We start from the raw sequence: 16,398 nt of genomic DNA on the forward strand, positions 1-16,398 counted from the left end.
ATGTTCCTCCTCCCTCCGCTCTGAATTTGTTTAACTTGCAGCAAAGCATCCAACAATATGGCCGCCGCAGGGAATGGTGAACGGAAAGAAATCACAGTTTCTCAGTTGGGAAGTAGAGGAAAGATCATGGTCCGGTGATATTTTAAGCATAATAATACTGCAGGTAGCCTTTGTATTATGCCAACATTAGCAATAACACTAGAAGGCTCGTAGTGTACGGTGCTTAGATCAGTCTTATAGCGCCATCTGCCTGTGGACTTAAATCACTGCAGATTTCTAATGTCATTTTACGTTTAGTAGTGGGCCTACATCCTGGGCACATTTCACAGAAACATTGCACTGGTGTCCAGTGATGTTTTAAAACATTTGAATCACAAATCAAATTATATATGCTTGGTAATCAATTGTCTAGTATAAAAAGAACCGATCATGAAATATATGACACCCAAGAAGTAACATAATTTGCTAAATACAAATACTCAGGCCCAGGTTAAGAACACATAGGCCCCTGGGCTATAGCAAACCCAAGGGCCCCCTTCATAGAAACCCATCTTGGTGCCATATCGTTTTCTACTACAGGAATTTATTATTTGTTTATTAAATACACTCTCCAACACATGGAGAGTATGCTCACTTACTATTCCAGGCTACAGCACATTATTATAATAAATGCATCAACACCAGATATATGAAGTCAAAGCAAACCAGTTTCTAGAAACAGTGACAACTTTTGAGCATATACAGCTCCTTTAAATAGTTTTATTAATAGGAGGTCTTCTATCTGTCCCTAAAAAAAGACATCAAGGGTGGAATGGTTCTTAAATTCAGTCCATTTGGCCCACACAGTCTCCCATTAATGTAAATAACAGACAAAAACAACTGATATTTTTGAATACTTAAAATGCATTTAACAATATTAATGTTTCATTTTATTGCAGGCTCTTAATTATTGAATTCATATTTTTTCTGCAGTTAAATTTTATCAGAGCTAGAAAAGCGAATTCTTGAATCCAGAGTTAACTATAGTATTAGTAAAACTTTATAGAAGTGACTTATTGCGATTAAAAGACCCACAACTCGTGTAAATAAGTTCGAAGACATTTTTATCTTTCATATCTTTTGGACTGATATAGCGCAGACACTGGACAAGGATTAATCTTTCTTGTGTGCTTGTGTCAAGAGCTAATGTAGGCTACATGTATGTTTTGGCTTTAATAACAGCCAGCGGCGTAGCTTCTGGGTATTCAGGTGCGTATGGGTCCAGTCAGTTTGGGGGACTGCCGAGCTGGGGGGAACTTTTAATTGAAACGAGGGAACGAAAAGAGCCCTGCATGGGCCTGGCTCTTGTCCAACAGCTTATGAAGATTCTCTGTCTGAGTCCGAGTGGATCCTGTGTCTTTCTGTTCTCTCTCTTCCCCATTACAAAGCTATTAAAATATTCAGTTTTGGTTTTTAATGGCAAAGTGCTCATATTTCTTTTTTTCCCCTTTTGGCTATTAATTTAATTTAGAAATATGTTTGAAACATTTTATATTTGTTAATTTCAAGTTAAAATAAATAGTCATGAAACACTTCATGCATTTCACAGTATTAATTTAAACGTTATTGACGCATATCCAATCATTTTCTGGAGAGTGGAAGGTAAAGCACACTTTGCAGGTCATGGAGGCGCCAGACCGATCACTAGCATTAAAAAATATATATATTTAAAATAACAGTGGAAACTTAAAAATGCACCATCATTTTTGCTCATAAATATAAGAGTATACATCATTCGAAACTGCAAAGGGTCTACTTGTATTTTTTGTGCACTCATAATATAAAAAACCTTGTGTTTTGTAAAATAAAGAAAAAAACAGGATGCGCTTTCTGTTGTTTTGGTCTTGAGCAGGAGCCCTTCACTGACATGATAAATATATCTATAGAATGCTTTAAATTACTATTTTAAAACAAAATAATTCAAATCGAAAACAAAAACTCTTTCATTATGTAATCTGTAAATATGCATTTCTCTATAAAGGCATGTCCAATGAGGAGATGGCAAGTCAGGTTCGTCAAATTAATTTTTTCAACATTGAATCAGAAAACATTTCATTATTAACAAATAATTCAAATACATATCCCTTCACTATTGTTTTTTTTTTTTTTTACTTTTTTTGTTTGTTTTTTATTTATTTATTTAATTTATTTATTAATTTGGGCTGCTGTGCCAAAATTGTGTTTGCATTCACTATAGCCTATATGGCAGCATTTTTGTGCCAGATTGAAAAATAACTAAATAAATAAGATTAACGTTATAATATGTCAAATATGTAAAAGTCCACAAGTCCAAGACCATAATAACATAATGTTACACGGTGTGAAGTTAATTTGAAAATTCCACCATAGGCCTACTCCTCCAAAAAAAAAAAAGAAGGAAAAAAAAAGTATCCGTCATTCTTTTGACTTTTTTTTAAACTCTGATTGATTGATTCATGAGACATTCATATTAAATTGTTCTGATTTTTTTCAACATGCATTCAAATATTCATGTTTATTTCGTGCTGCAAATATTAAAGGGGAAAGTATAATTGATTCAAATGCAGCTTGAAATTAGGCAAATTATCTCAATACAAATTAAAGAGTGTAAAAATACATTTATTGTTTGAAATTTATCATAGAAATTGACAGAAGGCTGAGACTCTGTAGTATGCTAACAAAATGTTTCATTTTTGAGTGGCTTGCAAGCTACAAATAATGAATTGACTTGAAATTTTTTGCACATGGGCCAGGGGCTGACTCGCTACACCACTGTAATATGCAAGTGCATGGTAGGTTTTCAACAATCGGCACACCTGGGAACGCTTGGGTGCTCCCAATGGCCAATCAATTCTAGGTATACGTTTTTTTTCCTCCACAGCCAATCACGTCGGACCCCCTCAATGCATGGGCCCAGGGGCTTCAGCCCCACTTTGTCCCTATGTTAATCTGGTCCATTAAAATGACTACTTCAAACACATATGGTGAACAGTTTAAAAAAAAGTTTCAGCTTAGCTAAAAATTTATTATATTAGACACAGATACTTACACTCTGTCCATGACATAATATGTAGGCTGTTCTAAATAAATTAAATTAAATAATTAATTGTTAATTTATTTATATAAATAATAAAACATGAAAGCTCAAATGTGTGACCTTCTGAGTTTCCCATATTTGTTGTGCCATTACTATATTTGTTTTTTAAACTTTTATTTTAGGTAAGCTAGGACCAATATACATATTGTCACTATCCATTATATGTATTGTTGCATTTTTTGTATTGCAATATATAATTACACAATATCTTTTTACATTTATATTTATAGATTTATACATCATCTGAAAGCTGAATAAATAAGCTTTCCATTGCTTTATGTTTATTGGAACATACATTGTTTGCTACAAATATACCTGTGACGAGTGGGGCGGGGCCGAGGGATGTGGGAACACAAGCGAGGCCGGTGGAGTGATTGGGAAATCAGCGACACCTGCGACCCACCGCCGGTCTCGAGTCCCACAGAGGAGATGGAAGGATATAAAACTGGAGCGACGACAGTGAAGGACGAGAGAGGACCAGGCCCAGGCTTTATTTTATGTTTTGGTTTTACTTTGTGCGCATCAGTCGTCCGTGAGGGGCTGATGTGCTGTTTTGTGTTTATTTTTGTAATTAAAGTTTCTTTTGATTGTCCGCCGGTTCCCGTCTCCTTCTTCCGGATGAATATGAAGGTTTTATTATTACAGTGGTGCCGAAACCGGGAGAAGGAGGGACGCGCTGCTGAAGATCCCTCGCCGCTGTGGTGAATCCGCGGTGCCATCGAGCAGGGGAGGAGTGTGCCGCCATGGACGCTCGAGGCGGTGGACTGGAGCAAGTTGCCGGGGACGGGCGAGCTCGCTGCCGGCCGCCCGCGATGTGGAGGGGCGGCTGCCGTCCGTGAGGGAGCGGAGGAGTTGGCGCCATTCGCCAGGGGGCCGGAGCCTGCTGCCTCCGTGGAGGAATCCGGAGGAGCAGGGAACGGGGGACTCCTGCCGGCTGCCCAAAACCGGAGGAGCCATCGCCGTCCACCGGGCGGCGGAGGAGTGTCGTGCCATCCGCCGAGGGCCGTCCAGTGCCACCGCCAGGCACCGCGGAGGAGATCGCCCAGCTGGTGGAGGGCCGAGCAGCAGTGGGTCTGGGAACCGGAATTTTTTTTTTTCCCTCTCTCGTCTCTGTCGCTCCTCCTTCCATCTCCTTTTCTCTCGCCTCGTCTGTCCTACCCCCAGGTTCCTGCAGGTCCCCGTGAGCGGTCCCCCCCGGAGGGAGGGAGGGGGGGGGGGGGGGGTAGAGCGCAGTCTCGGGAGTACCCCCGGCCTGCGAGGGGTGATGGGGGTATGTGACGAGTGGGGCGGGGCTGAGGGATGTGGGAACACAAGCGAGGCCGGTGGAGTGATTGGGAAATCAGCGACACCTGCGATCCACCGCCGGTCTCGAGTCCCACAGAGGAGATGAAAGGATATAAAACTGGAGCGACGACAGTGAAGGATGAGAGAGGACCAGGCCTGGGCTTTATTTTATGTTTTGGTTTTACTTTGTGTTTTGTGTTTATTTTTGTAATTAAAGTTTCATTTTGGTTTGTTCGCCGGTTCCCGCCTCCTTCTTCCGGATGAATATGAAGGTTTTATTATTACAATACCCATGCGACTTAAGACTGGTTTTGTGGCCTAGGGTCACATATTTATTGCAAATACAATAAATTCAAGATGAAATAAATACAATAAATTCAAGACAAAAACTCTTGAATAAAAGAGTTGCAGGCCCATAGAGTTACTGCTAGTGAACTGTCACTCCTCTGGTAAATACTGGCATCAAGTGGAGTTTGATCACACTACAGTTTACTGTACGATAGCACCTGAAGAAACTGCATAATAGTCTAATGATATATTATGCATCAGATTTGTAAAATATATGTATATGTAAGTTAGTAACTTCCAAAATTAAAAATTAATGTTTTCAATTTTTGAAGCCATTTTAAGTGAGGTTTCTTGTATGCTGTAGGCATGCTTATATATGCGTCATAGAGAGGTCATGTTCATCCACAAGGGAAACCATAAACCACCAGTTGGAAATTTAAAGTACCACAATATGTAGTGACACAGGAGACGAATGTGTGACGAAACAACAACTTCCTCCCGCTGTAATTAGGGACATCAATACTTGCACTCAAGTTGACAAATGTACCTTAATCTCATTGGTTACAGCAAGATACCCAGAGGAAACAACTTAATAGCTTTACTGTAAATAATTCCTTCTCTTGACTCATACACAATCAGTAATAGCACGTTTTCCAGTTTTCCCATTTACTTAATTTACAGAAGTTTGTGTTTGTCTCTTTTTATGGTGAGTATGGGTTTGTGAATCAAGAACAGATTTATTTTTATTATGAATTAATTCTGAAAATAATAGGACTACTGATATGCATGCTGCATAGGCCTACATACATAAATAGGCCTACACGAATGAATGAATGAATGAATGAATGCTGTAACTTGGGTGGCCAAATGAACAGGTGAAAGGCAATTTAAAACGCGATTCATGATGCTGTGAGTTATATTGGGTAGCCTAACCCCCAATTTAATTCAACCAAACCCAAACGAAGTAAAATGATGTGTAGGCTACTATTTATGTACTATTATGCAAGTATAGGTTATACAATTTATAGCTACATTTCATCAAAGTTTCAGTAAAAACAACTTTCTACAGCGTTTTCAAAAAACTTTCTGGTATCACAAAAGTTAAAGTCTCGCGAACATAAGTTGTCTGGTAACTATAGCAACAGAACGTTCCCGAGCAATACAGAAGGCAAGGCAAGTTTATTTATATAGCACATTTCGTACACAATGGTAATTCAAAGTGCTTTACATAAAATAAAGTAACACGAATAAAGCAATCAATTTTAAAACTTTTAAAGTTATGAGAAAATCTACTCATTTAAAATGAATTTAAAACAGTTAGAAAATGATTTTACATAAAAAAACAGTGAAAATATAGTGCAATCAGTTCGGACATTGCACAGTGCTCATTCAATAAATGCACAGCTAAACAGATGAGTTTTAAGTCTAGATTTAAATGTGACTAGTGTTTTAGCACAGCAACGTTTGGATAAAACGGTTTAAATACAGCCTAGTTTATTTACAAAAGTCTAACAAAAAATATCTAAAAAATAAAGTCTTCAAGACGCTTACAGGTGACCGTGCACCTCTTAAACCAAGCAACGTTTGCATATGTAATTTCAAATCTGAAGCACATGGGGGTAGTATTGAGGTAAGAACGGACCTGAGGTGATAGGTAACCAAGGCACGGATTCATTGTTCAACAAAATCACGCTCTGTGTACAGAATGAGTGAGTATGCATGCATACGAAGCGGTGACTTATAGTATCGTCATATGACGTCAGAGTTCACTAATCGTAATCATGAATTAATGCATAGCAAATCCATCGGTGGTGCACGACCCAGACTTCGTCATCTGTGTGTGGACAAGCCAGTAAATGCATCAGGGATCTAGTAGGCTTAAAGCAGGCTCCCATGAAAAAAAACACATATTAACTTTTTGCTTTTTGCTTTTGTGAGTGATATAACAAAAAACTAACGAGAGTTTATATTGAAGTTACAAGTGGAACATAGCTAGGTGGGTTTATCATTAAAAAAAAAATTCAGACGCAGTAATTTCCGCTCACCAAAGAAAGGCCATGACGCATAGGAGACTAAAATAGACTAATATGTATTTTATTGATTGTGTTATTAAAAAAAAGATACATAAATGCATATAAATAAAAATTAAAAATAGACAGATAGACACATTTCATCCAGTATATAAATATAGCTCATGTTAATAAAAAAAATAAATAAAAAAAGAAGAAGAAAAAAGAAAGTGTGCGCTATTTTTATTCACAGTGAAATTTCAGCACTCCACTGCTGGACAGCGCTCAACTTGTGAGCCTGTGACAAATGTGGCTTTTTGTTGTCGTGTCCACCCTCTATTGTCCCATCATTGCTCAGTCCGACAGTGCGTGAGTGTTTGCATGGAGTGACTGATGTGGTTTGGGACCTCGAGACATTCCACGGACTGGTGAGCCTAATTGGCAGTCACATTGTCATTGTCAAGTTGAAAAAAAGTTGCAAATTGTTCTTTCTCCTGAAATTACGTTTAGAGGAAAGTTCCATTTGAGGTGCATGTGTGTGACTCGTTCATCGATGAGGAAGGAACTGTACTATTATATCCCGGGAGGAAGGGTTGATGACGTCTGTGGCATACTTAATGTGACTTATTGAAAAAAAGGCAAGGCTCCCTATTCATGGATAAAAATCCGAGGTAATCGGAGCACAGCAGAAAAGTTTTGCAAAAGGATATGTAGACAAACGAGTTCTGCTGATTTCACCGAAGTTTTGTTTGGAAAAGTGATTTTGTTTATATTGATTATTGTATAAAAGTGCAGGGGTTGAACCGACGAGCACATAAGCAAAGGACGGTGGCGCTTCAGGGAAGAGGTGCTGTGAGGAAGATCTCTATCTCTCTCACACAATCACAGCCGCACCCGAGTCGCATCCAACTGCATTTCTATCTACCTACTCTGCAATAGGTAGGTTAAAATCCGGCAAAGACGTTTTTATTCGGTTTAAACCAAGGAATTATATGATACGAAGACGCTCGGGCAACTGGATTTTCCTTTTCTAAAGATTATATACCGGTTTTATCGTTTGCCTCATCGGGAGAAGGATTCTGACCCGCATGCATGGCATTCTTTAAACTTTTCAAATTTCATCTCATGAGCGGGAAATACGATTAAAAAAGTAAAAACCCGCTTCTGATTTGCCTTTCTGGATTCCAGAGGCTTTCTTATCAAAAGTTATTTGCGCATTACTTGTATCGAATATTGCCTAATACAGCCCTACCCAGGCGTCCGATGAATTTTTTAATTGAGGCTACCGGGACTGTATCGGGGCAAGTGTTTTATATGTTTAAGTTATTTATTGAACTTTCTTCTGTCTTTACAGCATGGCCAGATCTAGTAAAGCGACTTTAGCTTTGCTCATCTATGGAATCATAATGCACTACAGCGCCTTCTGCACGCCTATTGGGATGACTTTTCCCAAGATAAGGTATGTATAAGCTTTTCTGCTCAATGTTTTTGGGGTTTTCTTTCATGTTGAAACGAACTATATTCTGCGACGAGCTTTATTTTACAGTCTAAACGGTCTAGAATTTGATCATCTTGTCGAAGCGCAGGTGGAGGGGGGGGGGGGTGAATAAGGATTTGATCTTTATTTTATTTTGGGGGGTACTAAATTTATGGAGTGGGAAAAGGATTGGCTTTGTTGTATTATTCTGTAGCCTTCAAACAGTAACAGCCCAACGAGATCTCCCCCCGAGTGTTTACGCAAGGCTACAGTACAAGCGCAATGTGGGAGGGCGTTGGTATCGCTAAGAAGGAATTTCTCCATCGGGACAGGCAGATGCAGTGTAGCTTATGAAAATGAGAAACCAATGAATGTAACGGGTGGCCCGTATAAGATGACGGTACAGTGGCGTCACTGTACAAACCGAAGAAAAAACGAATGAGATGCTCAGTGCAGGACCCTTTGTTGTGTTAATTTACTGATGATTATAAGATAACAATGTCATTTATATTCGGTTACGTTCCACAAGTCACCATCAAATCTCATTATTGAGCACATATGGCCAAATATAAGCTTCATCATAATAAGTTTTTTTTTTTTTAAAATTGCGAAGAAACGCTTAGAAATAAGATTAGCCTATTATTGTCCCATTTACCCTAAAAGGATAACACAATAATAAGTCAGTTTATTTAAAAATCAATTCGATTCACGAACCTGCTTCGAGCATGACGCATTTATCATCTCACAGTGTAGCCCATTTTATTTATTTTGTTCGCAAAACAACTGTATAACTAACGGCAGAATTAATTTAGCGATTTATTTAGACTTTCTTTCAAGCGCTGTTTTTTATCGACACCATATAACTCCGGTGATTAAATTGTGATTTAATAAATGCATCAATCATTTTTTCCCCAGACTAGACAACGATGTATTTGACGAAGACGGAAACTCGTTAAGCGACCTGGCTTTTGGGACTGATCAAATTGCTATACGAAGTCCTCCCTCTCTCACAGATGACCTATACACGTTGTACTACCCGCCAGAGAAAAGGTACTTTATTTCACATCACATGACTGTATGTCATATGCGAATCAATGTCATTATGTATATGTTTAGTTTGTTGTTCCGCTATGTCTGTTCCTTTTGTTTTCTAGCTTTTTTCCTTTGCTTTTTTCTGTTATTGTTGCTGTTGATTTTTGCATCAAGTGACTATTTAAGATAGATAGATAGATAGATAGATAGATAGATAGATAGATAGATAGATAGATAGATAGATAGAGCGAGAGAGAGAGACGGATCGATTGGAGGATTTACTAGGGGAATCGAAAGTAACCGTATTAACCGTATTACGCGTTTAGCCGAGAGAAGAATACAACCAAATCAGGGCTGATTACTCTGCAACAAACGTGTTCTGTGGTATTTCATCACTGATATTATGTGTTTGGCGTTTTATCTCAGAACGGAAAGGCATGCAGATGGATTATTAGATAGAGCCTTGAGGGACATCCTGGTTCAGTTATCAGCACGAAAATATCTGCATTCTCTGATGGCAGTTCGCTTAGGGTAAGGGCATTTTTTAAGCGTTTACCTGCCGTCATCTTTGTTTTCCCCCTTTTGATTTCAGTGGAGGTGATTTCTCATTGTCCTGTCTTGACTCTTTTTATTTTTTGTGTCTTTGTCTGTGGGCTCGCATGGGCGTGGAATTTCATGGGCAACTATTCGTAGATGAAACCCGATAAATGAAAAGTGATATTAATTGCTTGTGCTAAAACGAAAATGTTGTAGGCTATATTGTTAGAGAAATAATGCCGAGAGTCAATGCATCAGAATACATTTAAATTCATACATGCATCATTTATGAGGCTTGTCTGCTGGATCTTCTTTCGATTTCTACAATAATTCGTTGTAATGTTAACGAAAAAAAAATCTCTAAATTATTTATTATTGAACAAAGGAATAAAAAATCAGTTTGGTTCACCAAGAGCGTTTATGCTGTACTGAAACCTGTTAACACATTTTCTGTGCCAGCCGGTGGCCTAATAACAGTTCATATATATTTGCAGCGGAGGAAGCAGCGAGGAGGACGAATCGGAAACCTTATCAAAAAGGCATTCGGATGGGATCTTCACCGACATTTACAGTCGCTACCGAAAACAGATGGCCGTCAAGAAGTATTTAGCAGCCGTCCTGGGAAGAAGGTACAGACAGCGAATTAAAAACAAAGGACGTCGATTTGCTTATTTGTAGCGCTGACAAAACTGCCCCAAATGCCCCTCCATGTGTACATTCAGTTCTAAGATCAAAGTCATTCTGATATAACTGATCAATCAGTGGATCGCGCCTGTGTTCTTTAAACATGTATTTATGTATGAAGTAAAGCCATTAAAATGAATATTTTACTAATAACATTGTTTTTCTTTTTGTACAAAAGCACTTGAAACCGCACAGTTATACTTTGTGGACCAACCGTTCAGTTTCATGTATATAGCTATATATGTTAAAAACAAAAGAGAACAAAAACCATCAGGAGAAGAAAAAAAAAAGAAGAAGAAAAAAATGTGCACCTTGAACGTTATTGCGCCTGATATCTTTTCAAATTCATCATCATATGCAGAAAATAAATAGATTTTAAAAAGACAATCAAAGTTCTGAATGTTATACTTATTTTTGTAATCTGCTGAAAGAATAGAGTCTTATTTTATCCAAAGTCTGCCCAGGGATGTATCCAACATACTCTGTAAATTACAGGGCTGTTTCAATGGTTGTGACTTCCCCTAAAGAGGGGGAGTGGGAGAGGGATATATAGGAGCTGGCACGGTTCCCTCTTTCTTAGCCCACTCATTTGTGAACTGTACTTCAAATCACCAGTCTTCTCCAGATGGAATGTGATTGTCCTGCCTGTATATGTGATTGGAGTCAGTAACCAGTATGCCTGACTGGGAAAAATGACACTAGAGTAGTATTGAATTACATGTTTTTTTCCTTGTTGGATTATCTTTCTACTGTTTTTTTTTCTTTATCCCAGTGCATGGTATACTTAAAATGTATACATGCATGTCCTTTGCATTTCTTTGTTTCCCATTCACTCAATGTTTCCATGCTCATTGTATTGGTCCCCACATCAGATCCACCTCTGAGGAAGCAGAGTAAAAAAAAAACTGAATCAGATCGAAGAAGTCGTAATATTCAAATGCATGCTCCACCTAAAATGTGTTGTGGAATCGGCGTGTTGGTCTCTCTCTCATTTCTTTGCATGTATTCGATGCCTTTGTGGGTGGCTTTGCGTCATTTCACATGCCTTAAGCTGTGAATGCTTTGTTATGTACTATCTGCAGTCAGACTAAACCAGTATTGAATAGCAAGTCATGAGATAATGATCATCTGACGCCACCACTATTTTAAAATTCAGTTAAGATATGAATGTGGTGGATGGTCCCTTCAGGTCCATGACTTAATCGTGAAAACTTCTTCAGTAATGCAATCGCTCCTTAATTCCGATAGGACAAAGTATGCTTAATGGTTTCATTCATCAGCTCATCATAGATCTAGAAAAAATCAGTTGTGTTAATACTTATCTGTAATTGCTGCTGATGACTGAGGGAATGTGAGGCTAAGGGAATGGGGAGGCCAACGAGAGCGAAGGGGGAGGATCCGTGTGAACTTCAAAGTGACCACTGTCATATTCATCAACCTTATTGGCAGATAGTACTAGTGCATGTTGAAGGTAGCCTTTTTCTTGTATGTATAGATTACATCTATATTACCCTTAAGGAGGGATGCACTGCAACATCATCTATTGTTTTTCATCTATATGTTTAATCATCTATATGATTTTTTCGCCATATATTTTGGTTAAGCCTGTATTGAATTCAGTATATTTCTCCTGATATGTAAATCAGGTCTTATTCATCCACTAATTCAATATGTAAACCGCTGTCCCAGGCATAAAATCAATCTTTCTTCAATCTGGCATTGTCCCCCAGGCTTTATGTGAGTATGGATGCGTCTCTGAGAGTGTTATGCGAGGTGTGTGCGTGTAAGAAGGGCGGGAGGTGGGTGGGCGAGTGAATGCGTGCATGAACATAATGATGTTATGAAAGATGATATGGGTTTTGGCTTAGGTGCCTTGTGACAACTTATGATAAAAAAATCGCCACTTATCACGGATGGCAATTTTAGTGGCCCTACGATGCTGCAAACTATTAGGTTCCATTTCACAAACTCCATCTTTACTTTTCCCTCTCCTTTTCTTTTCGAAACTTGGTTTCAAACCTAATTCTTTAATTAGAGCTGAAAAGCATGGCCAGCATATATTGTGATCAAATCTATTACTGAAGTGGTGTACATGGTAAAAGTGTTAATTGTCTGGATTGTTTAAGCTGATGAATGTGTATAAATGTGGCAAGCACGTGTTTCTGTTTAGCTCTACTCATTGTAGCTCAAGGTCCATGAAGCTAGCCTAGCTAGGTTTTGTGTTGTTTCTTGTTGCATAGCTTGAGGGTTTTTTGACAGCGAGCGAAAAACCTGATGAAACCCAGGCCACAGCACAGCCTGTTGTGTACATTTCTGAAAGCGCCGAAAGCCTTAATGTGAACGTTTTATCTATACCTGAAACATTATATATGTGACAAGTGAATATTAGCAAGTGACATCATCCTATATTAACACATATAACTCCTTAGGGGGTGACATTTTTAAATGTTAAAAAGTGTTGTAAGATTTGTATGAATAAATTTTTGTAAACAACACAATTTCTAATCCATGTCTAATCTTTGGAACGTTCCACCGTAGCCCGTGTGAACGCACAGTTTGTGTGTTTCTCTGTCCGGCTACTTTTATTCACACAAGCACACGGGGAAGGCTCACGCTGTGACACTAATGATAGACCAAAACCCACTGCTGTTCAAGATGTGTAATCAGTATAATTCAGACCTCCAAATATCACTGTGGTTGAGCTGAGTGGTTGTGATGGTTTTAATTTATACTCACAACAATCAGAACATTAACATCCCGTCAGTGATCCCAGGCGATTAGATCAAGAGTGACCCTCAACGAAACACCCACTTCAGCACTGACAGCAAGACACATACGCACACATACATATATGTACTCATACTGTAAACAAAGAAATATCCAAAATAAATGAACAGCTATATAACAACATATACATAACCCAACAGTGGTGGTGGAAGATCACACAAATTCTGTGTTGTCCAGCAATAAAGGTGACTCAAGATGCTGAAGATACATATAATTTGCACATGATGTGTTTCTGGATGTCCCAGTCAACTACAGAGGTAAGTCAAAAGCTTCTTTGCTCTGGACTGTAAGTTATAAAATGAAACAGACATAATGTCACAGTCCAGTACAACCAAACTTCAGAAGTAAAAATAAAAACGGTCCAAAAAGATCAATCTTGGAAGCAAAAACAAAACAAAACAAAGCTTCAAAAGTACTATTTAAATATGGGATACACTTACACTTTCAAAGCAAAAGCATAAATATAAGGGATAATTTTTTGGTGTGTTGCACCTTCAACAAAAGCTAACTTCAATTCATGCTGGAAGAAAAGCATGTTTTTAGGACAAGATAGCTCTGTCTGAGACCTCATGACACACTTGACACTATAGCTCCTCACATATCTTCTGTCATTCATCTTTCCTGCCTTCCAGCCATCCACAAGTCATGTTTCCTTCTGGGATGAGACCTTCAGTCAATCTTTTTCAGAAGTATGGTCAGAGTGGGCAAAGTGTCACTTGCTGTTTATTCCATAATGTCCAAAGCACTGTATAGCACTGGTAAAAAGCCATTGAAATGCTTCCTTAAAGAGAGCCTGGAGACAAGTGCTAATGGAATCGCTTCTAAGCCGGCTAGATGATGATGTAAACATTACTTACTAAACAATATAAAAGGAATATTTTAACAATGCAACATGTATTAAAGTAAAAGCCTAAAGAGCTTCACAATAAATCTGAACACATTCCAGTGGGTGGAACAAACAACACTCAAGAAAACTCTTCAGTGTTCCATAAGTCTTCCCAGGACATTTCTGCATTCAACAGTAGGAGTATTCCATAATCGCTTTCAAGCTACCATGTATAAAAATAGACGTCCCTATTGTATAGTAGTGTTGTCCTGGTACACATTCTCTCTGACTAAGAGACAAAGGCTGGGAAGGGAACTCGACCCACGGGACAGAGGCTGAGGGTGTGGCTGCAGATCCATTAGTGTGATCTGATCCTGTGGTCCATTCAGAAGGCAGATCCTTGCACCCATAGTCAATTAACTTAATCAGGGAAGTGTTGCTGAGCAACAGGCCACAAAGGACTGTATATCTGTAGGTCAGCATGTGTACACACATGGTATTTGATGGCAGCTCAAAGAAAACTTTAAGGGACTTTGCTGTGGCTATTCATATTTTCTGTGAAATACCATAGACCAAGGGTTTTAAAAATGGGGTCTGCAAACGGCTTAAAAGAGGGCTATGCATTTTAGAATAAAAATAAATGCTATTCTTTTGAACATTCTGTTAATCTAAAAATGGATTAGATTTATTAAAGTTTCCACAAAATATTAAGCAACACTGCTATTGACATTGATAACAACATAAAGAAAAGTTTTTTGACACCAGATCAGCATTTTAGAATTATTTTTAAGCAATATTGTCAGACTGATGGCTATAGCAATGTCTGCTGTAAATTAAGCGTTGCCATCAAAGGAATAAAATTACATTTTAAAATATATATACCATAATAATATTTCACAATATTTCCGTTTTTACTGTATTTTTCAGATAAAATAAATACAGCCTTAGTGAGCATAAGACACTTTAAAAACATTAAAAAATGTTACCAACCCCAAATATTTGAAGTTTAAATATATTGAGTTGATCTTAAATGTGCTTTCAAGATCATAAAAGGTATTTCTTTTCCAAATAATATTTTAACAATTGACTTGCAGATTGACAATATAAAAGCCAGTTAATAATTATGGAAGAACTTAATATTTTTCCTCAAATGGCATACATTTTTCATGGATGGATGGATGCATAGATAGATAGATAGATAGATAGATAGATAGATAGATAGATAGATAGATAGATAGATAGATAGATAGATAGATAGATAGATAGATCCCTTGCCATATTTGTGTGTCCTTAGCATCAAACGGTTTAAACCCCCCTGCTATATATATTTAAAAAAAAACATGTATTAAACCACAATGCTTCAGGTCAAATCAAAGAGGTACAGCTATTCAAAATCTGTTTGTCATTCAAAATTGAATGTAAACATCACATTCATTTTTTCCTGGTTTAGCTTCCACTCCTCCAAGGAAAGACTATTTGTCTAAGGGCATTGAATAAAGCAACAGAGCCCTCCTTCCTTCAATTAAAGCTGTGAAAACAGCAGCCAGCAAGGAATCATGCTGGGAGACTCCATCTTAGCAGTGTACTTGTTGTGCGCTGCAGACTCTTTACACCATACCTGAGGTGCAGAGGATGCCGGGTAGATGGGTGTGAAGTGGGGGTTTTCCAAGAGGGGGACTTCACTGAGATTGGCACCCACCCCCAGCTCACAGTACTCCTTTCTATTGTGTGTCCACATGTGAGATGTGACTTATGCATGTGTGTGTGTGTGTGTGTGTGTGTACATGAACACACTCCCTTAGGGAGTAATTTGCAGTCACACAACATGTCAAAGGTGAATCTGTGGCCTTGGTGACTGAGGAGGTGGGGGGCTGGAGCCTTAGACAGCTTTATTTTTATAGGGCTCTTGCTTTATTTTAAGCACAGATAAATTGTTGTTATATATAGCTGCTGAGTACTGATACAGATTTCCTGATTCAATTCTGATTCTATTTCATTTGTGAATTTTTCTGTAAAAATGTCCATTTTACTTACATGGATAAACATGCGTTCAGGCTGAAAAATATGCAGGGAACCTCATAACTTCGTACATTAAAATAAATATTTCTGTTTAATATGAATAAAAAAAAGTAATTAGCAACAGGGCCTAAACTATGTGAACCTCTATATTTAATAATCAACACAATTAAAAGTGCTCTGTGAGTTACTGAAGTAAAGATTACATTTCATTTGTTGTATTAAACTGTAATTATAAAAAATACAAAATGATTAATCGATTATGAAATTATAAACTATAATTGAAGAGTATAGAAAAGACATGAATCTACACAACAGGTATAAATCAAAATATTTCAGACAA

At 38.0% G+C, this 16,398-nt stretch overlaps 1 protein-coding gene across 3 annotated transcripts; it reads left to right on the forward strand.

Moving 5' to 3' along the window:
- Positions 1-28: 28 nt before the first annotated feature.
- LOC132096411 (glucagon family neuropeptides-like) lies at positions 29-12,933 on the forward strand. 3 transcript variants are annotated; one of them, XM_059501743.1, is made up of 5 exons: positions 29-163; positions 8,051-8,155; positions 9,089-9,223; positions 9,632-9,736; positions 10,237-12,933. In XM_059501743.1, the coding sequence occupies exons 2-5, from the start codon at positions 8,052-8,054 to the stop codon at positions 10,418-10,420; spliced, it is 528 nt and encodes a 175-aa protein (XP_059357726.1). In that variant the 5' UTR covers positions 29-163; position 8,051; the 3' UTR covers positions 10,421-12,933. The 3 variants fall into 3 exon arrangements, with proteins under 3 accessions (XP_059357726.1, XP_059357725.1, XP_059357727.1); XM_059501742.1 differs by lacking the exon at positions 29-163 and adding an exon at positions 7,231-7,635 and having other exon boundaries at positions 10,237-12,932; XM_059501744.1 differs by lacking the exons at positions 29-163; positions 9,632-9,736 and adding an exon at positions 7,330-7,635 and having other exon boundaries at positions 10,237-12,931.
- The last annotated feature ends 3,465 nt before the right edge of the window (positions 12,934-16,398 follow it).

Source organism: Carassius carassius, chromosome 20 (genome assembly GCF_963082965.1).
Source record: "Carassius carassius chromosome 20, fCarCar2.1, whole genome shotgun sequence".
Lineage (NCBI taxonomy): Eukaryota > Metazoa > Chordata > Actinopteri > Cypriniformes > Cyprinidae > Carassius > Carassius carassius.